At 35.1% G+C, this 10,031-nt stretch overlaps 1 protein-coding gene across 1 annotated transcript; it reads left to right on the top strand.

The window, feature by feature from the left end:
* Positions 1 to 4,848: 4,848 nt before the first annotated feature.
* LOC110758314 (Mitochondrial transcription termination factor family protein) lies at positions 4,849 to 8,440 on the top strand. The gene is made up of 5 exons (XM_088251317.1): positions 4,849 to 5,252; positions 5,904 to 6,095; positions 6,187 to 6,879; positions 7,147 to 7,856; positions 8,070 to 8,440. The coding sequence occupies exons 1-4, from the start codon at positions 4,965 to 4,967 to the stop codon at positions 7,462 to 7,464; spliced, it is 1,491 nt and encodes a 496-aa protein (XP_088107443.1). The 5' UTR covers positions 4,849 to 4,964; the 3' UTR covers positions 7,465 to 7,856; positions 8,070 to 8,440.
* Positions 8,441 to 10,031: the final 1,591 nt, after the last annotated feature.

The following is a 10,031-nucleotide window of genomic DNA, read 5'->3' as shown; positions in this document are numbered from 1 at the left end:
TTCACATTTGCCCTCTCCTTCACGCTGATTCTTCTCATCTCTGTGCTCCTGCTAACTTTGTCTCTGCCCCTAAGCATTTGCTAGGCCTTAGGCCTTTTGTCCCATCTGTGAATGAACTTTCTGAGTTAATTCATACAGATAAAAAAAAGCATTTTGCAGCTTTGCATTCTCATTTAGGATCACCATGAGAAAAGGATGACATAACTATATAGAAATTAGCTAATACATATGTTAATTGAAAATGGCTTTGAGATTAATTAGATGTGCATGCTCTTCATATGTCTTTTGTTTGGCGTGGTTTCCTTTGGATTTTTGCATTCTCAATTCGATGTTTTCTTTGGCTTCTTCGTCGTTTTTTCGTACAAGTTCGGATAAAGAGAAAAAATTGTTTGGATTTTTGAAGAGGTATCAAAACTTTCATTGTTTGTCTTTTTCTCTTTCTTTTCCTTTTGGGTTGGTTGAGCATTAATTCTTTTGTTTTTGGCTTAGCAATTTTACTCACTCACTATCTTCTTCATATTAATAAATTGACCACCATGTTCTGTCAATCTACTTTCTTAAGGGCACTTCCAGCAGTGCCCGAAGGCAAGGGCTAGGGGGGTGGCTGAGCCCAAAACGTGATTCCAGCAGCAGTTGTTGGCCCGGGCAGGATGTGGGGGCCACAGGCCTAGGCAGGCCCGAAGGCAGGGGGAGCCCGTGTGCTGGTGCCACGTGGCGGCTTCTGGGCTGTCGGATTTCTTTTTTGTCTTTCAATCCAACGGCAGGACATTTTTTCTGCAAAAAAAATACAAAAAAAATTCGAAAAAATTTAAAAAAAATTACCCAAAAATATCTGTTTTTTTTTTTTTTTTTCTTCTATAAATACCAATCCCTACTCTTCACTTTTAACAAAAAATCCTCTTACATCTTCTCCTCCAATTATTATTCACTTTCTACTCAATATTTTTTTCACTTTCAAGTTTAATTTTTCTCTATCATATTATGGCTTTTTCTCAAGAAACCAGAGGGGCATGTAGCATCATGGAAGATGTTTTGAAATTTATATGAAATTTGAAACAAAAATTTATTTGAAATTTGAAACCGAATATTTTATCAGAAAATCTCATCCGAAAATATTGTCCAAATTAATTGTTTAGGTAAACAAATTTGCGAAAAAAACAAAAAACAAAAAATTGAATAGTACTTGCCCTTTGCCATGGCAACTGCTGGAATTGCAACTTACTTTTTGCAAAGGCAGACACTATTCATCTACCACATCAAGATCATGCAAATTGTATAAAATTCCATTAGGGCCCCCAATAATGTCACTTCAGACACCATCATATTTGTATATAACCAAATTGCAAAATTGGAATGGGAATAAATCTTCACAAGTCTCTAACTAAAATAGCAGATAAAGAATTCCATGATATAGCTGAGATACAAAATTGCTATCACACACAACACAATCCATGAATAAAGAATTCCATGGTAAGGTATGCACTGTCATATTTCCTTCTTAGACTCTGTCAAATCTAACAACCCTTCATAGAACATAATCTACATGGAATCCAATTTCGGCAAGCTCATGACAACTCTATTCAAAGCTTGATTTTTCATAACAGTAGAACAACTTACAATAACCTTCAATATGGTTCACTAGCCATATGCTTGACAATACCAGGAAAATCCAAACTATGGCCACACAAATATGAAGAAACAATAAAACTGGCTAAATATAACTTAGAGAGAGAGAGAGATATATATACCTCTGTAATGCTCAACCAGTCCAAAACAAAACTCACAAAATCCACAACCAAAAGGAATCCTACGGCTAGACATTGACATTTGATACCTCTGTAATGTGTCTATGAAATTGATCAAAATGAAAACTTGAGTAGAAAACTTCTTCTGTAACAATTCCTACTAGTTTGAACAAATGCCTAAGAAAAAACTTGTGTACAAAATACATGATATTTACTGTCACATACTGAACAAGCTCTTATCAAAACTTGTCAAGTTAAGTGAAACGATCAATCACAATAAAATGAGTTAATTTTGACTGCATAGCTCATACTAATGGCAAGCTGATGTGCAAAAGACTACAGAATATAGAAGTTGATTAACATATTAAGACTTCTTTTTTGGACCAATACATGAAAAAAATTGCAGAGAAGCATCAAATGAACAATTCAACATAAGCAGGATCTCAGAAATTACAAGTAACCCATATGAATAGCATCACTGAGCAAATATCATTCAGACTTCTGAGTACTAGAGACTTCAAATGAGATCAAAAAACAAACAAAAACAACTGAAAAAATTGAAACCAATGAATTCTATAACCAGAATAGGAAACACAATGGACCCATAATGTCAAAATCTAAAAGCATTTCATCACTTTCTATGAAAAAATAATCAATCAGGTTACACACAAGAATTCATATAAATAAAATCGAATTAGATATAAATAAGCTATAAATCAAACATAACCCAAATGAAAAATAAACTCCAATCTTCAGTAACAAGGACAAAAAGGGAACTAAAAATTACCCGATTGTAGAGATCGAAGATGAGCAACTCCAGCTCACGACGAGCCAATGGTGCGCGCCTGTTCGGTGGCGTGTGACGTCGAGACTTCAACTGACAGAATCGCAGAGACGAGAGGAGGCGGCGAGAGCGGTGCTCAGATGCCCAGCCCTGGCGGAACCAGGAATTTTTCTAGAGGTGTGCTAAAATTTTTATTTTTATTTTTTGTATAGAAGATCTATATAAACAATGAGAACCAATTTTTTTTTTTTTTTTTTTGGGTATGCTAATTGATACAATAAGAACCAAGTGGGAATCAGAAACTGAAACTGTGGGAAGCAGAAACACGAACAAAAGTACAATTCATAGCAGTAGCATATCCAAAACATGTACACAGAGGCATAAACACAAAAGCTTTGTTGCACTTGTAGATCTAAATGCTAACCTGTAAATCGGAAGAAGAAGAAAAGAGAAGAAACAATGGTTCCCACTCACGTGGCCTCCAAACCACAAATATATTGCAAGTATGTGACTTTGTGGGCCAACTAGCTTAACAAATGGTGGACTAATATTCGTGGGGAGTAGGAAATATCTTATAAAATTTGCACCAAATTAGTATTTTATTAAATCTTGCACCAGGCTAAAGCCCACTCTAGTCTACATGTAGTTCCGCCCTTGGAAGTTACTGATGAGAGAGAGGGGGCAAGAGAGCTTCAAGCTTCTGCTATGGAGGCTTGAAGCTTGAACTCGACCAGAAGGAGCTTTAGAGCAAGCGGCGCTCGAGCGATGAGACGAGTAGAAAAAAAATTCGAAAAAAATAGACTTTTTATGTTTTCTAATTTGTTGGTGTTTTTGAGTTTATTTTGGGTTCAAGTTTTTAAAAATGGCATACCAAACGGGTTTCTTTGACTTTTAACTTAAAATTTATTTTTGAGTTTATAAAATTGGATTCAAATCCAATACCAAACAGACCTTTAGGGCTTGTTTGGTATTCAACTTGAATCCAACTTTTTAAACTCAAAAACAGAATTTGAGTCAAAAACAAAGAAAACCTGTTTGGTAGCCCTATTTTTAAAAACTCAAACTCAAGAACAACTAAAAAACACCTCAATTATTAAAAACAAAAAATATCTGTTTTTTTAGTTTTTTTTTAACAACCCACAAGTTCTCACATTTTTAAGATTTGAAAACGGTTTACAAGTTGGATACCAAACAAGTTTTTGAATCTAAAAAATAGATTTAAGAACTCCTTGTTTTTAAGAAAAATCAAAGTTTTTGAATTCCCTATTTGAATAGGGGCGACCCCTTAGTTTTTTGAACTTTTTTATATTTTAAGTTGCTTTGAATGTTTTTAATTTTATTTTATACAAGCTTTGATTTTTTTTTTTTTATATAATTTTTATAAGTGTTTTGAATGTTTAATTTAGTTTTATGTGATTATATTTGAAGGGAAAAAAATACCCAAAATTTAGGTGTTATTTCTTTGTTTATTAATTAAATTATTAAATTTGAACTTTTCATGCTTGAGTGTGATTGATCATATTTTTAGTTTCTTTATTGATATTGCATCTATCTTGATGTGGTGATTGTTGAGATTTTTTTTTTTTTTTAAAGAACCTTGACGGAAACTTTATTGATAAAACGAGGAATTACAACGGGGGAACAACAAGCCTGATCCTGACTCAACAAATCACATAATAAGGTGTTCTACATAAGATCAGGAGGTACCTCAAACCAAATAAAAATGTCCACATTATGTAGACCGAATCGAGCAAGTTAGTGTGCAACACCATTTGCTTCCCTATGAGTAAATTGAAAAGGAGAGCCAGGAATCTCAAATAAAGTTGTGATTTTTGTTGTCATTAATTGCTTTTATTATAAAATTTAAAACTCTGGAAACCTTAAAAATTACAACAACAAAAAAAGAAAAAGAAGACATTGCTCTACAAACCAATGATTAGTTTATAAAATAAAATAAACTACATTTTTAGTGATTAATGTGTGTGTACATGAGCACACTTTAGACTTTCGCCTTGGACCTTTGAGAGTTGAGAACGGTACCTTTCATAATAAAATTGAATATCCCTCATAAATTAATAACAATCTTGTTTTATTTTGTAATTGTTAATTATGCTATGTAATAGCTAATTTCTATTGTTGGTGATTGCTTAATTCTTTAAAACATAAAATATATTTTCATTTTAAATAATTCCAAGCCAATGAAAGATGTCTTTTTTTTGTAAAACGACCTGTCGTTCTTTTCCCGCCAGCAAAATACCAGTTTTTTTTTTTGGGGGTAAAAAATACAAGAAGATACAGATATTCTGTGTCTGAAACTCATAAAAAGAAAAGAAAAAGATATTTTTGGAAAGCAGAAGAAGAAGAAGAAGATAATGATACTGATAATAAATAATTCCGTATAAGGGTTTTAGGGTATATTCTTTATCTCTCTAAAAATGGTACCTTTCTCTCTCTGCCCCTCCTCCTCCTATCCTCCTTCTTCTTCTTTCAAACTCTACCACAAGTCCCGATTCACTGTAACCACTCTCTCCAGTCTATGTGGTCGTAAAAGAAGGTCCGGTTCCAGCTGCCGTCTCGTGGTGCTCTCAACCCACTCCAACCCCAAAATTCTCAAGTCCAATCGGAGGTCGCGCTATGGCCAGCCTCTGTCTCCCTACGACCAAGATGACGACGAAGAGGTTTCTCGTCCTAGTGATGTGTCGGATGACGATTGGTTGCTCAATGTGAGTTTCTGTACTGCATCTTGTGCTTGAGCTGCTCGACTTTGTGGTTGTCCCTCGAGAAGTGTTTTTCTTGCTTTTGAAAGCAGAAAATTTGGTTTTTTTATAGTTAAAGTTCTACTTGGAATTTGAAGTACCTTTACTTTTGTAAATGTAGTAACATTTGGTTTGTCAGTTTTTTATTAAAATTTGAACTTTAATTTGAGGCATGGATAGTAACAATGGTACAATTATGCTCACTGTGAGGTACCCATGTTTTGAAATACGTTAATTTGTAGTTTTTCTTTGTGGAATTCTTGCGTGTACCCTTCATTTGGTTGCTTAGGAGTTTGAGGTAAATATTTGTTTGTGGGTCTTTTTCTTTTTTCGTTTGAAAAGTTTGTTTGTGTCTTTGGGTTCCTGAAAATGTAAGAAGTGCATGCCAGTTTCTTTCTGATTTACAAAGCAATGTGCAAAGAAAGATTAAGAGTTCAAGCTTTATCCGTTTTCTTTTTGCATTTCATTATTGAAAACATTGCAAAATTGATTCTTGGACTTGTGGTAATTTATTTACATGGAAAGATTAGTTTGGTATAAGTGTTTCTGTGACACAACTACCTTGGGTTTCCTTTGTTTGAAACATCATCTGGCTTTTCTTGTGGGTTGCTTCTCCAGGATGACTTTGCAGAAATTTCAAAGTTTGATGTTAATAGAAAGAGGTCCAAATCACACAAGGGATTTGCGAATGGTCATTCGGATGGCAGAAACAGCAAGCACACTCTAGAGAAAAGTAATGCAGCAAACTACTACAATAGTTCTAATCAAACAAATGGAGTCAGTTCCTTGGATTTACCTCGCAAGGGAAAGGTATCTTGTAGAGTGATATGACGAGCTGTCAAATTCTGTCATCAACTATACTATTTTTCTGGGAAGTGCTCATTTATTTTCTTTGATGCAGCTGTCTACAAGGAAAGCTATGGAGGATAGATTTCCTCGGCTATCAGAAGAGGTTGAATTGGATGAGAAGTGGTTACCTCTTATTGATTACCTTAGCACATTTGGGCTTAAGGAATCACACTTTATTCAAATGTATGAGAGGCATATGCCTTCTCTTCAAATAAATGCGTGCTCTGCAAAGGAAAGGTTGGAATATTTGTTGAGTGTTGGGGTCAAACAAAGAGATGTAAGAAGAATGCTTTTGAGGCAGCCACAAATCCTTGAATATACAGTTGAGAACAATTTGAAGTCCCATGTTGCTTTCCTGATGAGTTTGGGTATTCCAAGTTCCAGAGTCGGGCAGATTATTGCTGCTACTCCATCCCTCTTCTCTTATAGTGTTGAGAATTCGTTGAAACCCACCGTGAGATACTTAGTTGAGGAGGTCGGGATTAAGGAAAAAGATTTAGGTAAAGTTGTGCAGTTAAGCCCTCAAATTCTAGTTCAACGGATTGATATATCATGGAATACTCGTTTGATTTTTCTTTCTGAGGAGATAGGAGCACCCAGAGATAGTATTGTGAAGATGGTTAAAAAACATCCCCAGTTCCTCCACTATAGCATCGATGATGGACTGCTGCCCAGGATCAATTTCCTTAGGAGTATTGGGATGTGCAATGCTGACATTTTGAAAGTCTTAACTAGTCTGACACAGGTCTGCTTACTTTCTTTTATGCCCATGAGAGTACTTTTACATTGTTTCTAATTGCTTGGGATTTATTTGTACTTGTGTCACAAGAAATAGTTTTTCTTTCCATATGCATGTATGTTAGTATGAGTTTCTACTTCTTTTACTGAATTATCATGTTCTTAAGAAGAAAAAAATGGCTTTCTTGCTGCTTCCCACTTAACAAGTTAATTTTCTGAATCTTTGACCATTTTAAAGTTCCCTTTTGTACATTTCTGACATGTAGCCTTGCAGGTACTATCCCTATCACTGGAGGAGAATTTGAAACCCAAGTACAAGTACTTGGTCAATGAACTTCATAATGAAGTGCATTCCTTGACCAAATATCCTATGTACCTAAGCTTGTCTTTAGACCAGAGAATTCGCCCCCGACATAGGTTCTTGCTTTCTCTGAAGAAAGCTCCTAAGGGGCCATTTCCTTTAAGTTCATTGGTCCCCACTGATGAATGCTTCTGCCAGCAGTGGGCTGGAACTAGCTTAGATAAATATCTGGATTTCAGGCAGAGATTACTGCTCAAGGAGTTTGCCAAAAAATATGAAAGAAAGGGATAGCATCTTCTCCGAAAGGATGCCCGAGGTTACTGACAAGTGTTTGATGAGAAGAGCAGCCTCCCTTTGCAACTTTGTCTGCGAATGAATTTCAATGTATGCCACTGTTAACAATAATTTCCATGAAGTTCAGAGTTTCTGGTTATTATAAACCTGGAGTAAGCAAGTTTCCAGGTTGTTGACAGTTACCCGTTGGGATGGTTAGTTTGTTTCTCATGTAGAGTATATAGGTGGTACCTCACTCCACTCCAGTGCTATTAGTTGTTCATACAGGAGCAGCTCCAGTTTTGTATACAACGTTACATTCTCAGATCGAGGCATCTAGATGAGTATTATTTTCGAGGTTCTAACTGCTTGTGACCGAAATGACAATACACGAGAGTCTATGCTTTAAGGTGATTTATTTTTTAATTGAACAAGAAAGGGTGGTTTCCAGGAATAATGGATCTACCTTTAGAATGGTCACATGTTTGATTATTTGTGCTGTATTCCTTTATGCTAGTAGACAAGTACAACATGATACATCTCTTCCTTACCGCCATTGGATGTCCGTATTACATTGTTTGATATGATTTTGTACTTTCTAATGGTTAATTAACTCATTGCAGGTTAGTAGTGTATTTGCATCTTCTCAACTCTCAAGTGGACAAAGGAGAAGCTTTACTAACTGCAGTTGATTTAAAACAGGAGGGTTCGTTCTTCTACTGTATGTGTTGTAAGTCGGATGAGTTTTTGTTACTTGTTCATCCTCAAAATATACCCAGAGAGCAGGACTACAAGCTATGAAACCTTTTACAGGTTTTTTTTTTACTTTTCATTTTTATGCTTTTTTTTCAGCAGGCTGTTATGTATATTTTGGCCCTAGTGCTATGCGCTCAGAAATGAGTTGACTTACTTTTGTTCAAAGCTTACAACACCATGTTTATGGAACTCCTTTGTTTTATTTAATCTTGCCTCCTAAAAGGCCGAGTTGTTTTGCTGTTTGGGCTTTTATTAAATCTACCAGACAAAGAAAAGCAAGAGCAGCCAAAATTGCATTGGAATTTGGCAGGGAAAATTTGTCAACTTTCTAGTTTGGAGATTCGACCCAACAAGTCAAGGTCATCATCATATTCGATCAAATTGGATTTAATTGGTTAATTTCAGTGGATTGGATTGAGTTTTAACAAATCCTAATAAATATGAGACGCGATAAGCTAACACGAACTAAATTGGATTGATGCCAAACATATAACTATAGAAACTCAACTTTAACACACTAATAAATATGTAACAATAGTGTTGTATGAAGCAAAATTACTTCTCTTATTTCCACCATAACGTGATTAATAAGCAACTCGAGTTAGTATTTATCTCGTGATGATACATCTAACTTAATAAACATGATTAACATTGATGAGTATTTCATAACTATCATGATGCATCTGCTTAACCTAATTGACTTGTGATTGATTTGTAACTTAAGTGGTTAAGAGCATTTATCCTTGCATTTGAGGTCCTAAATTCAATTCTCGTGGCTTGTATAATATATTTTTTTTATTTTTTATTTTTATTTTTAAATGGTTTGACGCATCAACGATTGAATTTAGACACCAATAATAGACCCTTCAACCCAACAAGTGCAAAGATTTAGACAATATGACCACTTCCCTCTTTTGGCATTGATCTGCAAGTCTAAACTAGGCTAGACTCCGTTGACAAACAATATGACCAATTTCCTCCTTATGCTGGTCAACGGTGTACCTATGTTGCAAAGCCACTTGCCTGTGGCAAGTCCTCCAAAAACAAGTGATTGTTTTACCTCAACTTGCGGCCAAGTTGATCCAGTCTGTGGCTAGAAGCTTGCACGTTGTCGGTTTGCTCAATACAAGATTATCATTAAAAAAAACCCAATCATTTATTTCCTTAATAATTGAATTTGGTGGTGTCAATTTCCAGAAAGTTGTTCAAGGAATGAGACAGTGAATGAGACAAACATGGACACTGCATGCAGGTAGTGTTCAGAGTCTTAAAGCTAATGGCTCCAACTTACCAACCGCTACTATATTAGCTTAGTTATGGAGGTCGGTTTGTCTTTCTGTATAGCTTTCTTGTACAAATAATACATGTTTTGAGAATTTTGATAGTGTAGGCGTAGAGCCTTCTTCTTATCTGGATGTCACAATGTTCTTAAAATATATTCTATCTACACAAGTTCAATAAATAAAAAATTATAAAAACTTACATTTTCTTCAAAGTGTTTAGAAAACTAAATGGGGATGTGATAATTGATTCAGAACGTGGGCTAAGATAAAAATAAGGGATCTACACCTAGGAAAACGAGAGATTATGTATCATTGGTCACTTAGAAACACGAGAGATTTTGTATCACCGGTCTTTCACACTCACGTAATGAGTGTTGTAGGCATAAATGTATATGTAAAGGCCTTTTTGTCTTTTGGGTGTCTCTCAAGTTCAAGAAAAACGGATTAGGGTTCTAAAATTTTAAGAAAGTACATTATATAATTTCTAAATGATTCAAACGGATAATTTTGTTATGGAAACACTTTGGCTTTAGGAAGAAGACGAGT

This window comes from Prunus avium, chromosome 4 (assembly GCF_965620075.1).
Source record: "Prunus avium chromosome 4, drPruAviu1.hap1.1, whole genome shotgun sequence".
Classification (NCBI taxonomy): domain Eukaryota; kingdom Viridiplantae; phylum Streptophyta; class Magnoliopsida; order Rosales; family Rosaceae; genus Prunus; species Prunus avium.
This window is presented reverse-complemented; position numbering and strand designations above follow the sequence as displayed.